At 37.7% G+C, this 18,207-nt stretch overlaps 1 protein-coding gene across 5 annotated transcripts in view; it reads left to right on the forward strand.

Moving 5' to 3' along the window:
* BCAT1 (branched chain amino acid transaminase 1) overlaps nucleotides 1-18,207 on the forward strand; it is a 137,024-nt gene that overhangs the window by 59,477 nt on the left and 59,340 nt on the right. For 3 of the 5 annotated variants that reach the window (XM_009425724.5, XM_001143074.8, XM_003313797.7), the window contains exons 4-5: nucleotides 7,534-7,644; nucleotides 10,300-10,419. In XM_009425724.5, the coding sequence (XP_009423999.1) occupies nucleotides 7,534-7,644; nucleotides 10,300-10,419 (231 nt within the window). The remainder of the gene's footprint in view (nucleotides 1-7,533; nucleotides 7,645-10,299; nucleotides 10,420-18,207) is intronic. The other 2 variants (XM_009425725.5, XM_009425723.5) reach the window with 1 other exon arrangement.

Below are 18,207 nucleotides of genomic sequence, written 5' to 3' on the forward strand. Positions count from 1 at the left end.
GATTGGAGCTATCTTGTCTGCTCCTTACTGTAAAGGTGGCTGACAAAGAGAAGGGAAGATGGAACCGCCATCTTGAACATGATTGACGCAGCTGTGGGTATCTATGTCTATAGCTTGATTTTACAGGCTGCTCTTCTTTAGAAAGGGGCTGCTTTTCATTAAAACAAAAACCTTACTGAGGACTCTTGTACCCTCACTATCTGCAGGTGATTTCTTCTTAACTCCTGTATCATTATTATAGTGTCATAGGAATCTAGGAAGTGTGATTGCCTTCTGGAGAGAACTTCAGGGTCCCTGGATTTTCTCACTAATCATATTCATTTCATTCCCTGTTTACCTGTTTAATAAATGTTGAGTGGCTACTATGTGCCCAGGGCTGTGCAAGGTGCCTGGAACAGGATGGCAAGCAAACCAACCATGACCTTGCTCTCAAAGAATTGTTTTCTTTCTTTCTTTTTTTTCTGAGACAAGGTCTTGCTCTGTCGCCCAGGCTGGAGTGCAGTGGCCTGATCTCAGCTCACTGCAACTTCCACCTCCTGGCTTCAAGAGATTCTCCTCCCTCAGCCTCCCAGGTAGCTGGGATTACAGGTGCCCACCACCATGCCCGGCTAATTTTTGTATTTTTAGTAGAGACAGGGTTTCATCATGTTGGCCAGGCTAGTCTCAAACTCCTGACCTCAAGTGATCCACCTGCCTCAGTGCCGAGATTACAGGCGTGAGCCACTGCACCTGGCCTGTTTTCTATCTTTTTTTTTTTTAACCCCCACATGGAAAGTTAGGCAGGGATTTAATTTCAAAGAGTTTCTTCCCAAATATTGTGGTGAAACATCTAGTCCATTTATGTTTCAGGCTTTTTCATAGATATTACTGTTTCTCTTAGACTGACAGACTTAGGACATCACATGATTGAGTGTCGACCTGACTTTTAAGTTCAATAATAGTTTCATTTTTTAAATGCAAAATTAAATAGGAGTAATATCCTTGAACATGTTTCTCCTTCACTCATCGGACCTATTGAGTCTAGAATCCATTTTATTTTGAGAGCTCCAACTACATGTGGTTTCTGTTAATATCTGAAAGTAATTTTTAATATCTGAAAGTTTCAAATAGTGATAATATTTGAAGGTTTCAAATAGTGGAGGAGAGACGCCAACTGTGAGTAGGGAACGCGGATTGAAGGGAATGAAAAGTTGATAATAGGCACTTCATTTTCAGATTATAATAAATATTGAGTGAAATAAAGCATAATTTTAAAAAATGGATAAGACATGTATGTACTATTTAATGTGTACTAATAAATGAATGCTCATATTTGCCATCCAGATAAAGAAATAGAACAGTTGAATATCACAGAAGCCCTCTCGTGTCCCATTCAGATCACAAACTCTGTATCTTTCTACTGGTAACCATTATTCTTACTTTTGTGATAACCCTTCTTTGCTTTCCTTTATGGAGTGTGTAGATTCTTAACACTATAGTTTTGCCTCTTTTTGAACTTAATGTAAATGAAAAAATATATATATTGTGTGTTTGTGTGCGTGTGTGTGTGTGTGCTTGCACACGTGTGAATACCCCTTATTGTTTGAGCTTAGTATTATGTAAGATCTAACCAGGAAGGACCAACCTAACATTTGTGGGGCCTGGGACCTAAGTATAGACAGAGATGACATGGTCCACTCCATATCTGTTCCCATCCCAGTTCTGCCCTGTGCTACAAGGGGTCTTCCAGACACTGCATAGGTACCCATACCACCTGCAGGCAGATGACCTTTGCCTGTCCTTTGGACTTAGGCCTGGGTACCCTACTAGTGGTGTCTGCTCTTGGGATGATAAACCCGAGGGGCTCATCAGCTTTATATATATATATTTTTTATTTTTTTATTTTTAGCTAGCATCTCTCTCATTCTCCCAGGCTGGAGAGCAGTGGTGTGATCTTGGCTCACTGTAATCTCCACCTCCTGGGTTCAAGCGATTCTCCTGCCTCAGCCTCCCAAGTAGCTGAGATGACAGGCACGTGCCACTATGCCTGGCTAATTTTTGGATTTTTAGTAGAGACTGGGTTTCACCATGTTGGCATGTGAGCCACTATGCCCGGCCTCTTTTTTTTTTTTTTTTTTTTAAGAGACAGGGTCTCACTATGTTGCCCAGGCTGGTCTTGAACTCCTGGCCGCAATAGATCCTCTGTCCTTGGTCTCCCAAAGTGCTGGCTCAGTCATTATGTTCTTTACTGCCATCCATTGCAGTATAAAAAGAATAACAGTTTTCCCTCAGAATATTCTTGGTGAAACAGTAACAATTATTAATTTTATTAAATCTTGGCTCTTGAGCAAATGTCATTTTAATATTCTGTGTGATGAAATAGCAATGTCACATAAAGTGCTTTTACATACTTAAGTACTATGGTTGTCTCAAGAAAAAGGAGTTGTGTGATTGTCTTGAGTTTGTAAGTGGAACTACTTTTTTCATCGAGCACCGTTTTTACTTGAAATAACAAAGTATGAATATGAATGCAGATTCGGCCATTTGGCAGATTTTTATTTATTTATTTGAGACAAGGTCTTGCTGTGTCACCCAGACTGGGGTGCAGCTCACTGCAGCCTTTACCTCCTGGGCTCAAGTGATCCTCCTGCCTCAGCCTCCTTAGTTGCTGGGACCACAGGTGTGCAGCACCATGCTCAGCTAATTTTTAAACTTTTTGTGGAGACAAGGTCTGACCATGTTGCCCAGGCTGGTCTCGAACTCCTGGGCTCCAGCAATCCTCTCGCTTCAGCCTCTCAAAGTGTTGGAATTACAGGTGTGAGCCACGGTTCCCAGCTCGCCTTTTCATATGTTTATTGGGTTGCTAAATATGTTCTTATTTGAAGTGCCCACTTGTTCAAGTTTTTTGTTCACTTTTTTATTGCTGTCTTTATAATTTTTTGATGACAAGAAATATGTTTAAATTAAAGGCAGTTTTGTCAATCTGCCTTATGTTTGGTATTTGTTGTGCCTTTAAAGACTCTTTTCCTGCCCTTATATTTTAAAGATATCCTATAGTATTGATATTGTCATTCACAGTTAGGTCTTTAATCCTAGAAGTTGATTTTTGTATGAAGTAGGGGCCCAATGTATTTTTTTCCACCTATGTATACCCAGTTTTCCCAGCACCATTTAAACAGGCGGTACTTTCCCCTCTGATATGTCATGATGACACCTTTGTCATGTACACACGAGTTTGCTTCTGGATCTCTATTTGTGTTCAGTTGTTTTACTTGTCTGCATAAATGCCACAGTCTTGGTTTCTCAGTCATTATAATGAGCCTTGCCTGCTAGGAAGCGTCCTTCTACTTTGTTCTCCAAGAGTGCCTTGGATATTCTTGGTCATTTTCTTTCCACATAATTTTTAGATTTGGTTTATCGAGTCGATAAACTTTTGTCATGCAGCTTGTTAAAAGAAAATAAAATGCCCTAATGTGATTTTTTTTTCATTTGGATTACATTGAATACATAAATCAATTTGGGGAAAATCAACATCTTTATAATATTGAGGCTTTTTATCCATGAGCATGAAATTGCTTTCTACATTAATAACTTGGTAAAGTTTTATATTTTCCTTGTGGATCTTTCACTTCTTTTGTTAGATTTTTCTCCACCTAAGTATTCTATCTTTTAATTCTACTGTAAATAGTGTTTTTACATAGGAATATAATTTTGCATCTGGCCAGCTTGCCTAAACAGATGATTTCAAAATATTATCTGTCAGATTTTCTGTGTTCTCTATCTCTGTAATCATATCATCTATGTTTTATGATCTATGACAGTTATATTATTTTCATCTCCAAGCTGATATTTTAAATTTCATTATTCTTGCTTTATATTGGTTGTACATATTCAGTTAGAGTGGTTGCAGTAGGCAATTTGCGATGTTCCCAATTTGATAAGGAAAGCTTTTACATTTTACCATTAAGTATAACGTTTGTTGCGAGCTTATTATAGCTATCCTTTGTCACTTACGGAAGTTATCTTTGTTTTTTAGTTATCTAGGAAACTAAAAAATCAGAAAAATTAGTTTGATTTTATCAGATACATTTGCTACATCTAATGAGATGATCATATAGTTTTTTTCCTCCCATAAACTGTGAATATAATGAATCACATTAATTGATTTTTTTAAATGTTAAACCAATCTCCATTTCTGGGATAAATTCAACTTAGTCATGTTGTATTAGCCTTTTGTATATCTTATATCTATAATACTGAATGAGATTATCGTAATCTTTACATGTATTTGAAGCCATGTCATTAAGTGCATACAATTTTTATTAAATTTTTAATTGACAAATAATTGTATTTATTTATGGGGTACGATGTAGTGTTTTGATATATGTTTACATTGTAGAGTGACTAAGTCAAGCTAATTAGCATACTCATCACTGCACATATTTATCATTTCTTGTGGTGAGAACATTTGAAATTTAATCTCTTAGCAATTTTGAAATATATGATACATTATTATTAACTATAGTCACCATGCTGTCCGATAGGTCTCAAAAACTTATTCCTCCTAATTGAAATTTTGTTCCCTTTGACCAACATCTTCCAATTCCCCAACCCCTAGCCTCCTCTGGTAACCACCATTCTACTCTCTACTTCCATTAGTTTGACTTTTTCAGTCCACATATGAGTGAAATCATGCAGTATTTGTCTTTCTGTACTTGTCTTGTTTCACTTAGCATAATGTCCAACAGGTTCCCCATGTCATTGTAAATGACGGAATTTTCTTTTTTATAGCTAAATAACATTCCATCATGTATACATACCACATTTTCTTTATCGATTCATCTGTTGATGGACAGTTAGGTTGCTTCTGTATCTTGGCTATTGTGAATAATGCTACAATAAACATGAGAGCACAGATACCTCATGCTGATTTCAATTCCTTTGGAGAAGCGTCCCCAAACCCCAGGCTATGGAACAGCAGTGGTATGTGTGGCCTGTTAGGTACTGGACTGCACTGTAGGAGGTGAGCAGCTGCAAGTGAGCATTACCACCTGAGCTCCATCTCATCTCAGATCAGTGGCAGCATTAGGTTCTCATAGGAGTGTGAACCCTATTGTGAACTGTGCATTGCAGGAATCTAGGTGGTGCACTTTTTATGAGAATCTAATGCTTGATGATCTGAGGTAGAATGATTGCACTCTGCAAGACTCCCCACGCTCATCCCTGTGGAAAAATTATCTTCCACAAAACTGGTCCCTGGTGCCAAAAAGGTTGAGGACTGCTGCTTTTGGATATATACCCAGAAGTGGGATTGCTGAAGCATATGGTAGTTTTATTTTAATTTTAATTTAATTTAGTTTAATTAATTTATTTTTAGCACCTAGGCTGGAATGCAGCAGTGCAATCATAGCTCACTGCAACTTCCAATTCCTGACCTCAAGCCATCCTCCCAACTCAGCCTCCCAAATTTCTGGAACTACAGGAATGAGCCATCTCACTCAGTCCTATTTTTAGTGTTGGTAAGAATCTCAAAAAGTAATGACTGTACTAATTTACACCGCTACCCTCAGTATACAAGGGTTCCATATCCTCACTAATACTTATCTTTTATCTTTTTGATAATAGCCATTCTAAGTATGTATAGTTTTAAAATTATGAAGTTTAAATTGAACCTTAGGAAGTTGCTACTCTGTCACCAGGCTGGAGTGCAGCGGCGTGATCTCGGCTCACCACAATCTCCGCCTCCTGGGTTTAAGCAATTCTCCTGGCTCAGCCTCCCAAGTAGCTGGGACTACAGGCACGTGCTACCATGCCTGGCTCATTTTTATATTTTTGGTAGAGATGGGTTTCACCATGTTGGCCAGGCTGGTCTCGAACTCCTGACCTCAAGTGATCCAACAGCCTTGGCCTCTCAAAGTGTTGGGATTACAGATGTGAGCCATCACACCCAGCCTTGAAGTTGCCTTTTTTATCTTCAGTAGTGCTTCTTGGCTTAAATTCTTTTGTTTTATAAATAGTAATGGAAGCTTGCCAGTTTTATTTTAGAAAGTATTTGCAGGCCAGGTGCAGTGGCTCATGCCTGTAATCCCAGCACTTTGGGAGGCCGAGGCAGGCACATCACTGGAGCCCAGGAGTTCGAGACCAGCCTAGGCAACATGGCAAAACCTCGTCTCTACAAAAAATACAAAAAATTAACTTGGGCGTGGTGGTGCGCGCCTGAAGTCCCAGCTACTCTGGAGGCTGAGGTGGGAGGATTGCTTGAACCCAGGGGGTAGAGGTTGCAGTGAGCCAAGATCTTGCCACTGAACTTCATTCAGCCTGGGTGACAGAGAAAAACAACTCTGTCTCAAAAAATAAATAAATAAATAAATAATAAAAAATAAAGTATTTGCATGATATATCTTTTTCTGTCTTTTTGATTCAGATATAGTCAGCTGAGTCCAATCTAACAAACTTATATTTTAACCAAAGCTTTAGTCCTGTTATATTTAATAAACTAATAATATATTTGCACTTAAATACAACATCTAATTTTATGCTTTTTAATTATACATGATTTGTATTTCTTTTTTTCCCATGTAAGTTTTTAGGGTATACATCTTTAAAGGCCTTACTTTTCATTATCATTCAGTTTAACTTATTTTCTAATTTCCATTTTTCTTCTGTGACCTATGGTTTAGTTAGTGGTGGATTTATTTTCCAAAATATGGATGGTGTCCAGTCAAATTTTTGGTATTGATTTCTGGCTTATCTTGTGGTTGGAAAATATGTGAATTCTACAGCTGGCCTGTGTAAGAGTTCTCTGTATCAGTTAGGGAAGTTTGTTCTTCCTGTTGTTCATATCTTGCATATCTTTACTAAGGTTTAGCCTGTTTGTTCTATAAATTACTTAGAGAACCTGTGTTAAATTTTCCCACTAAAATTATTGATTTTTGTCTTTCTCTGTATTTATCAGTATGTATCTACTGAAGTCTTTTCAAATCCCTGATCAGTGGTTTGTTCGGGACAGCACTTTGTTTGAGGGAGGTGACGTGGCTTAACATAGTATGGTCTTGAGCTGCCTGGTTTCTGTGATTTAGGGACTGAACCAGCTCTGGTCACATCTGGATTATCTACTATCCAGCATTCAAATGAACCAGATTACATGAAAGGATATGGGGGTACTCTTTGGGGGCCACGGTGCCACAAGGCCTTTGGTTTCGATCTCCATTGCCTAGGGAATTAACCTGTGCTGTGTGATTCTAGATGTTTTCTTCCTGCTCCCTTAAATAACACCTAAATGTGTTATTCAGCAGTGTGGCTCCTGCTAAGCAGAGGAGAACTCGGAATTCCTACCAAATTCTGATAATAAAATAACTTTCCTCCACCTCAACCATTGTTTTTACCAGTCCTGTCAACTGTTAGCTTTCCTGGATTTAATGATCTCAAGTTGAGGTCAATGTCAACAGCTTTATGGGATGAATAAGATGAACGCCCATAGGAAAGTCAGTCTCTTGAACACAGGGGTTGTTTTCTTTTGGTTACCCTCTAAGATTTTTTCTCTTTGATCTCCAGTTATTTGAAGGATTGAAGGCATTTCGAGGAGTAGATAATAAAATTCGACTGTTTCAGCCAAACCTCAACATGGATAGAATGTATCGCTCTGCTGTGAGGGCAACTCTGCCGGTATGTAAGTGTAGGAGTTTCTTTTGTGTTTCTTTTAATGTAACGGGTCACGGTGTTGACCACCAAATAAATAATTTCTGAATAGTTAGATAAATATTCAGTACAAACCATATGAACATTAACATTATTTCTGATCTACTTTAGTTAGGTAAAAATACAAGAAAATGGCCGGGCACGGTGGTTCACTCCTATAATCCCAGCACTCTGGGAGACTGAGGTGGGTGGATCACTTGAAACCAGGAGTTGGAGACAAGCCTGGCCAACATGGTGAAACCCCATCTCTGCAAAAAATACAAAAATTAGCCAGGTTTGGTGGCACATGCCTGCGGTCCCATCGGTGTGGCTGAGGCATGAGAATTGCTTGAACCTGGCAGGTGGAGGCTGCAGTGAGCCAAGATAATCACATCACTGCCCTACCAGCCTGAGCCGCAAAGTGAGACTCTGTAAAACAAACAAACAAACAAACAAAAAAACCCAAGAAAATAATATCATTTGGCAATTCCACAATTTTTTAAAATCAGTGTCTGTGGGGGATTCATATGCAAGTGAGAGATGAAAGAGTAAGGAAGAAAAATGTATCTCAAACTAAAATAATATTTGAAGACCACATGAAATTAATATTGAAAATGGAAAATATGGTGTGCAGCACAGGTATTTTGGGGATATTTTGCCTAATTGCTTTAGATGCTAGCAAGATATAGTAACTTAATTATTTCGATATTTTATCTTAAGTAATGTTTTGAGATAAAAAGATATCAAAACGGTTTCTCATAGCCATTGAATCGTGGCTGTCACAATGTTTGTTATGGAGCAGAAATCATTGTAAGATGGGTTAGATTTTTTTTTTTGAGAGAGAGAGTTTCACTCTGTCACCCAAGCTATAGTGCAGTGGCACAATCTTGGCTCACTACAACCTCCACCTCCGGGGTTCAAGTGATTCTTGTGCCTCAGCCTCCTTAGTACCCGGGATTACAAGTGCATGCAGCCATGCCCAGCTAATTTTTTTAAAAATTATTTTTAGTGGAGACATGATTTCACCATGTTAGCCAGGCTGGACTTGAACTTCTGGCCTCAAGTGATCTGCCTGCCTCAGCCTCCCAAAGTTCTGGGATTACAGGCATGAGCCACCGTGCCCAGCTTCAGGGATTTAGCCCAACCTATGCATTCAGGAAGCCTGAGGACGGCTAAATCCAAGTGTTCTTCATTCCTCTGCCTATTTTTGTAACCCGCATTTCACCCACCTCCTTTGGAGGCCATAATATAGTAGCAGAGGGGAAATTAAGGTAAATTCTTTGGACTAGGTCATAGTTTCGCTCTTCTACTCATTACAGCTAGATCACTGGGGAAAAGTCTTTAAAATGGGGCCAGAAGGAAAGGGAAGTAATATTTGTTAGACATCAATTTTGCTACCAAACTGTGTTATGTAGTTTCACATTCCTTATCTGTGTAATCACAGCAGTAAGGCGTTGCTAAGAAGATTATTTGTTGTACAGTTTATTAGTGCCTTTGTACAGAGAAGAAAACTTGAGTCCGGAGAGATTAAATGACTTGTCTGAAGTCACAAAGAGCAAAAGGACAGGGCAAGAAATTAGATCCAGGTGTTTTTATTCCTGGTCAAGTTCTCTTCTCACTGAATTCTGTCTCTAGACAGCAATACCAGGGGCTGAGGCAGGTGCTACAGGGTTCACCTATATGATTGGCAGTCCCAATTTCTATAACATTACTACATTATTATTGCTGTTACAGGTTAATATTTAAATAGACAAATTCTGACGTCATGAGCTTTACTCAGATGCTTATGACTGACTCATTTCTACCTTAGGTGACCCATCACATCTCTGAAAGTATGTTTCTCTACTTTGCAAGTGAGCAGAGACTAAATTATTTTATGAAGTATCACCCGTCTAGTAGATGTAATTTTTTTTTCTTTAGAAATAAAGTGCTCTTTGCTTTTGCCCATTTTCCTATTGGGTTATCTATCTCTTCACTGACTTTGGGGATATCCAAATACATATACCAGTTAAAATTCTTTGTTGATCATGCTACCAATAACTTCACCCAGTTTGTTGCTTTACATCTTTTGAAGAACGGAAGTCTTTAAGTTTCAAATAGTCACATTTTATCCATTTTTTTCCTTTATGATTTGTGTTTTACATCTCCTACTTAAGAATCCTTTCCTACCTTAAGGTCACAGAGATATTTTGTACTTTTTAATAAAGTCTTAGTATTTTGTCACATTTAAGTATATCATCTAATTAGAATTGATTTGGGGGTATGGTAAGATGTAGGGATCTAATCTTATCTTTCACATGTGGATAGCTCGTCATCCCATCACAATTTTGGGGGGGAAAATCAGGAAAAATTGTTTGGTTTTATTATTACTTAAAAATTTTTTTTATTGGTACCATAAATTATACATATTTATGAGGTACACTGATGTTTTCATGCATGCATATAATGTGTAATGATTAGGATAAATAAGAAAGAAATAAATAAAAATTAGGATAATTAGGATATCCATCACCTCAAACATTTCTTATTTCTTTGTGTTGGGATTATTACTTTTTTAACAGTTTAAATGCTTCAGTGAGGATCATTTATTATTGCCACATTGTGAGAAAATTCTGTCATTTATTATGTTTTTCATTCTTTCAGGTATTTGACAAAGAAGAGCTCTTAGAGTGTATTCAACAGCTTGTGAAATTGGATCAAGAATGGGTCCCATATTCAACATCTGCTAGTCTGTATATTCGTCCTACATTCATTGGAACTGAGGTGCAAACTGACTCCTTATTTTGGGGTACTTTGCTGGGCAAGTTATTATTGTTTATTGTTGTTTGAAACTTCTAGCATATAGTTTGCAGTAGCCCCCCAGTAGCATCATTAATGACTTCTTCCTTCTGATTGTCAAGATTAGAAGTAGCAAACATTTTCTGTGAAGCGCCAATCAGTAAATATTTTTTGGCTTTGTGGCCATATAGTTTCTAATAAGAAATTAGATCCCTACCTCTTACCATACCCCAAAATCAATTATAATTCGATTATATACTTAAATGTGACAAAATACTAAGACGTTTATTAAGAAATACAAAATATCTCTGTGACCTTAGATAGGAAATGATTTTTTTTTTTTTTGAGGTCTCTCTCTGTTTTTTTTTTTTTTTTTTCCCCACGTTGTCGCTTAGGCTGGGGTGCAGTGATGCAATCACGGCTGACTGCAGCTTTGACCTCCTGGGCTCACGTGATCCTCCTGCCTCAGCTTCCCAAGTAGCTAGTACTACAGGCATGTGCTACCATGCCTAGCTAATTTTTAAATTTTTTGTAGAGATGATGTCTCACTCTGTTGTCCTGGCTGGTCTCAAACTCCTGGCCTCTAGCAATCCTCCCACCTTGGCCTCCCAAAGTCCTGGGATTACAGGCATGAGCCACTTCACCTGACCGGAAAGGATTCTTAAACTCTGCCATTTTAGTACTAAAGCAGCCATAGACAGCACATAAATGAGTAAATGCAGTGCTGTTTGCCTTGCCCAATTAAGACTAGTCATTATTTTCTAAGTTTACAAGTGCAGTGCCTCCCATTGTGGCAGCACTTCTCTGAGGTAGAAATGGTTTTTAAATTTAGGGGAGGGAGAGCTGCTACTTTTCGTTTTCCTGAGGTCTTGGGATTACTTAGCATGGAGTGAGAATGGAGGTTCCCCTTCCCACATAGAAAAATGGTGAAAATAAAGTTCACAGTGGGAGTTAAGGAAGGAAATTGAAAGGCTGGGATGGTTAAGTTTAAATAACAATAACATGACCTTATGATTTCCTGGTGGGTCACAGTCTCTTGGTTGGGTGCCCTTGTGAATAAAGGCATGGATTGGGCATGACTGGAGGGGCCAAGGCCTTTTGAGCGGACGAGTATGTTTATATGAAGACCCTGTCACTTGTCTCTGGTATCTGCTAGGCAGCTGTGGCTTGACAGTGGGTGATACTGAGGGATAATTGATGGAAGGAGATTGAATGTGGCTGGCAGGTAAAGAGATAGGGAACATATGGAGATATTTAGAATAAGAGAGTGAGATAGAGCGCTTTTGCTATAGCCTAGCCATTCTGTTCTCTACTAAGTGTTGCAGGGTTACCAGGTTTTCTACTAGGCTGTATGAATGCAAAAGGTAGAGAGATATATAGGGCCATGGAATAAATACCAAAGTGTTTTCTTTGGTATCCTTGATACCTTTCGAAAGCCTTTTAAGGATCTAGATAATGAATTTCGTGAATTGCAGTCTCTCTGACAAGTTTTAAAGAATAGGAACAATTTTAAAAAGTCATCTACTTCCATAAGTTTTTTGACATTTTAAGATAATTGAATTTTTTTTTTCAGCTTTTAAGTTCCAGGGTACATGTGCAGGTAGGTGTGTTATATAGGTAAATGTAAGCCATGGTGGTTTGCTGTACAAATCAACCCATCACCTAGGTATTAAGCCCAGCATCCATTAGCTATTCTTCCTGATGCTCTTCCTCCTCCCACCCCTCCCGACAGACCCTAGTGTGTGCTGCTCCCTGCATGTGTCCATGTGTTCTCATTGTTCAGCTCCCACTTATAAGTGAGAACATGCAGTGTTTGGTTTTCTTTTAATATTATTTTTAACTTTATGATAGGAAGAAGTACTTTTTAAAGTTGGTTGAAACATTGCTACTGATCCCAAAGCACTACCTTCCAGTTATTCTGAGATACTTTTTCAGTCTAAGATCTGATACTCCTATTCCTGGTTTGTTGAGAGTTTTTGTCATGAATGGATGTTGGATTTTGTCAATTGCTTTTTTTGAATCTCTTGACATGATTATGTGGTTTTGTACTTTATTACATTATTAATGAATGAATTATATCAATTTATTTTTGGATGTTAAATCAACCTTATTTTCCTAAGCTAAATCCTACTTGGTCATTGTGAATAATCCATTTTTTTATCTTGCTATATTCAGTTTGCTAATATTTTAAGAATTTTTGTTTCACTGTTCATGAAATATATTGATCTAGTTTTCGTTTTTCTTTTCTTTCTTTTTTTTTTTTTACATCTCCCTCCTCTTCCTCTTTATCTAGTTTTCTAATACAGCTGCACTCCAACTTACGATGGTCCTACTTAGGAGTTTTTGACTGTATGATGTTTGAAAACAATATGAGTTTAGTAGAAACTTACTTTGAGTACACATACCATTCTGTTTTTTTGCTTTTAGTACAGTATTCAATAAATTATGTGAGATAACCAATACTTTATTATAAAATAATACACTTTTAGATGATTCTGCCCTACCATAGGCTAATGTAACTGTTCTGAGCACATTTAAGATAGGATAAGCTAAGATACGATGGATGTTTGGTAGGTTAGGTATATTAAATGCATTTTCACCTTAAGGATATTTTCAACTTAGGATGAGTTTATTGAGTTGTAACCCCATCACAAGTTGAGGAACATCTATGTATCTAATTCCATGATTCAGTAAATTCTTTAGACTGCCAAAATCCTGTAATCTAGAGTTAGACAAGATCTTAAATCAGGTTTTGTGGTCCATCTTGTAGTCATGATTATTCTCACTATTAGGGAATTCTTAACTTTTTGCATTTGAATCACCGAGGTGTTATTTAAAATACACATATGGAATCTAAGCTCCAGAGACTCTGAGTAGATCTGGTGAGTGATTGTGATGCCTGCCCACATTCAAGAACCTTAGTACAAAAGCCATGCTGAGTGGTTCTCTTTCACTATACACTCTATCAACTTATGTACTTGATCACACTTTGGACCTCAAAATCAATAATTTTTAAAAATCTACTTCCTAAGTTGTGAGGTATGAATTGAAGGAAATAATGAATACTATTTGGGGAGTCAACATTATTTATTAACGAATACCATTTGGGGAGCCGACATTATTTATATTTGGTTGGTATATTTGTATCAACTATCATTTTCTAATTAATGGTATAGGCAGAATAAACCATCACTTGTGATTCAGAAAGGAACATGATACAAATAACATCCAATAATGTATATGGATTTAAATAGATCTGCCCCCTACAGATGTTACGCAATTCATGTTGGTAATGATCATTCATTAGGTTTTCGTGGTGGCTACATTTGATATGTGAAGTACTGGCTGGAAGACTGGTGCCAGTAGCTTCAGGTTTGCTGGGATTCTTTCATCAGAGATGACTAGCTTTACTTATCTTTTTATGTTGCTTGTTTCTATGATGGGCCTATCCTGTCATTGTCTTCATAGTATAATTGCAAGCTCAACTCTGTGTCAGTTATGTGATTTTTTTTTTTTTGGTCCTGTCTTGCTTTTGGCTGACTTCTATATGTTTTTATTTCATGTCCTTTTCATAGTTAGATTAACTGGGTCTTATGTCCAAGAGTTATTTTGATTTCTTTGAATGAATAAATCTATGTTAGGCTACTGCATTAGGTTTTATAGACACCTAGTTGATCACTTGTGTCCGGTCTCTATTCCCTGGTATGGTAGTCGCTGTGTTTATAGAACATTGAGGATTCTACAATGGACACATTGGTGTTGGGCCCCAGCCCAGACCCAAATCTAAATTTCTAGAGCCAGGATCAGAGACTGCATTCAACAAACTCTCCAGAGATTTCCTAATCACTTTTAAAGGAATCACCATCCCAAACCTTGTTAAGGAATGAAATATATGTCTGCCAGTAATTTCAGTGCTTTAAGTCATTGAAAGCTGAACTTTTAATGGCACCAAAGTGGAAATATTTATATAATTGAAAGCTAAACTTCATCCTAATGGCAGTGTTGAGTTCACTTCCATAGGCCCTGATACAACAGTCTAATATTATTGTTTTTCACATAAAATAAGATTCAGTCACTGCCATATAATTAGGGAGTGGCTCTGCTATTGGATGGACTTAAAATATTTCATTATGTTTGCCAAGCTCTGCCTCTTTACATGTTTTATAATTAACTGATCCTTCATTTTTATTTTGTTTTATTTTATTTTTGAGATAGAGTCTCGCTTGGTTGCCCAGGCTGGAGTGCAATGGTGCAATCTTGGCTCATTGCAACCTCTGCTTCCCAGGTTCAAGTGATTCTCCTGCCTCAGCCTCCTGATTAGCGGGGACTACAGGTGCGTGCCACCATGCCCAGCTAATTTTTGTACTTTTAGTAGAGACGGGGTTTCACCATGTTGGCCAGGCTGGTCCCAAACTCCTGACCTCAGGTGTTCTGCCCACCTCGGCCTCCCAAAGTGCTGGATTACAGGCATGAACCACCATGCCCAGCCTCCTTCATTTTTAATAATCTTCATAGATACATACTTGTTGTACTAATGTTTTTGTGTAGTTCCTCATGATAAATAATTAAATCAATTACCAAAATCCTTATAGATTTATGATGATAATAAATGGAAGTGTGTATTATTGAAACATGTTTAATTAACTGTTCATATATAACCAGTGAGTAGGGATTGCCAATTAAAAATACCAGGCTACCAGTTAATGGAAATTTGAAGAAAAAAACAACCTGAAATTCAGAATACTCCAAAATCTGAAACTTTTTTGAGCACAGACATGACTAAAAATGCTCATTGGAGCATTTCAGATTTCATTTTTTGAGATTAGGGATGCTGAATTGGTAAGCATAATGCAGATTAATCCAAAATCTGAAAAAAATCCTAAATCAAAGACAGTTTTGGTCAGAAGCTTTTTGGATAAGGGATAGTCCAAGCTTTTTGGACTGAAGCTTTTTGGATAAGGTATAGCCTAAAATACATAAATACATAATACAGGATAATAACTGACCTGAATATATAGCATCAGTATAGTACACAAATATTTAAATCCATGTACTTTGTTGGATATTATGTTATATAAACTTCTTGTAAAAAGTTTAGAAAGTAAAATCATTCACATTACCAAAAGATTTCTCATATTTATAAAAAGGATTATAGCAGCATTTTAATCAGTATCTCCTAAAGTATTTATTTATGGGTTGTTAAATCTAAAAGAGAAACTACAGTCTGGAGGGCTCTAAACTACTACTGCTGATTACATATCAGTTGGGAATTAAGAGAAAATCTCAGATCATAATATTTAAATAAAAACATTTACATGAATGATTTCTAAGTTTTCACTTTACTAGACAAGAAACTAAAATTATATGACTGTCATGTTCAATATTGGATACTTAACAACACTACATCCAAGGAAGCCAGGTTTTGCTGATTTTAACCTCGTCCTGTCTAGTAACTCCGTGCAGGTACAGTGGTACGAACACATGTGGACACACAGACCCAGACCTTTATTTCCTCAGGGATTCTGGTAAGTGTAGAGGTGTCTTGACCATAGTCAATAGCAGAAATATGCACAACCATAAGCTCTGAAATTCCATTTGATTGTTGCTCTTAGCCTTCCACTTTTTAGGCATATGTCAGTCCCATTTCATCCCACTCTCTCCATTTGGGAGGTGGTAGAGTGAGACAATACTGAACTATACCAGGGCTGAGAATAAGTGTCTTTGAAAAGGGTCGAATCTGTGATGCTAGAGACAGCCCTGGAAACTGTCAGGAGTTAGCCCAACCAGGACTGTGACCAGATCCCAGGCTGTCCACCACAGATTTGCAGGCTACCTGCAGATGTGACAAGCTGACTTTGGCTAGTGCAGAAATTAATTAATTCCTCTTTTTCAGTAAACTTTATCCTCCTACACTTAGATTGTCTGTAAGTACATCTCTGGAGTTGAGCTCAACTGGAAAGAAGCTGTCTGCATTTAGTTAATACCAGCATTGGATGCACACAATATAATTTGAATAATGTAGAGCAACATTTTAATCATCTCTCATAAGCAGTTTCCCCATTTGCAACTTCCTGGGAAATCTTACATTATGAAATGTTCATTAGAACTCCCATTTTAAAACCCTGCTGCCATTTTGTGAGTGGGCAGAAGAAAGGCTGGAGATGAGATTTGTCTGTCTCAAATGATTCACTCCTTCATTTCTGGTTCACTCCACAGGGAGCTTAAGGACATGTGTGTTTCATAGACATGCCTTTCTTTTCCTTTTATCACCTTGTTAAATCTTAAGATTGAACATACAATTCAGCCTGTAATCATATCAATTCCCATGAAAAATATTTTCCTTATTCACTGCCTCTATTTGTGCTTATACATCTGATCATCTTTTTCCTTTACAATTAGTTTCTATGAACAGAAGAATCTGAAAGATTTAAAGACTAGTTAGCACAGCAGCAATTTATATATCATTAATTTGGGTACTGTCTATACATTTAATGTGTTCTTTTTCATAGTCCTATGTGAAATACATATACATATATATATATATTCCACTGTTTATAAACAATATTCAGTTTTATTTGCGTAACTCAATATATTTTATATTAACAGCTCCGTTTTTAGTGTCTTAAGACATCCAGTCTGTTTTTAGAGATACAGTCTATTTGCCTTGATTTTAGCCTGTTATAATCAGCTTATTATTATCTGGCCACCCTTACCAGTGAGTATCATCTTGAGGCTGTTCTTGCTCATTTCAACTTGTCACAGGGGATGTTTTTTACTCTTTGGAGTTTAGGTACAGCAGGTTATTAATTATGCTCCTGATTCATGGTACTTCCATCATGGGGCATATAAGGTCCCTGTCTTTGTTTTATTCCCTTCTATCTTCATTCACCACTCTCATTTCCTCTCTCTCCACTAGAAATCATTCTCTTGTATCAAATTAATATTATTCTGGCTTATATGTGTTTTTAAAAATCTCATCGCTTTTTATACATGTAATTTTAATTTATGTAAGAGACTTTTTCCTACAGATTTCATTGTGTTTCTTCTCTTTTTCGCCCAGCACTGTGTGTTCCATTTCTATCCAGTCTACTATGTGTACATCAAGTCCATCATTTCTAACTGTTGCATAGTTCATGATGCGAGGCATCTTCCACATTGTATCCCAATTCCCTAACTGGAATCCCAGTTCCCTGCTACCTCACACAATGCTCCAGTGAACAGCTGGAAAATCATACAACCCAAGGAATTATTGAAAGTGATTATATCCCAGCAAAAGGCCCAGGCCCATCTTACACTTCCACCCCAAGAAGGTACTGCTACTTTTCGGGAATGGCCTGGTCTCCTTGGCGAAATTGGCATTCGATCTGTTCTCATCACTGTCGTCTGGCATCAGAAGTGACCCCACTTGTCAGGCACTGTACTCAGTGCTTTCCATGCACTAACTCTGATAACAATCTTTTTTTTTTCCTTTTTTGAGACAGAGTCTTGCTCTGTTGCCCAGGCTGGAGTGCAGTTGTGTGATCTCAGCTCACTGCAACCTCCACCTCCCAAATTCAAGCGATTCTCCTGTCTCAGCCTCCCCAGTAGCTGGGACTACAGGCGTGCACCACTACACCTGGCTAATTTTTGTATTTTTAGTAGAGATGGGGTTTCACCATGTTGGCCAGGCTGGTCTTGAAATCCTGACCTCAGGTGATCCACTTGACCTCCCAAAGTGCTGGAATTGCAGGCAAGAGCCACTGAGCTTGGCCTGATAACAATCTTGTGAGCAGG

The sequence above is a fragment of the Pan troglodytes genome, chromosome 10 (assembly GCF_028858775.2).
Source record: "Pan troglodytes isolate AG18354 chromosome 10, NHGRI_mPanTro3-v2.0_pri, whole genome shotgun sequence".
Lineage (NCBI taxonomy): Eukaryota > Metazoa > Chordata > Mammalia > Primates > Hominidae > Pan > Pan troglodytes.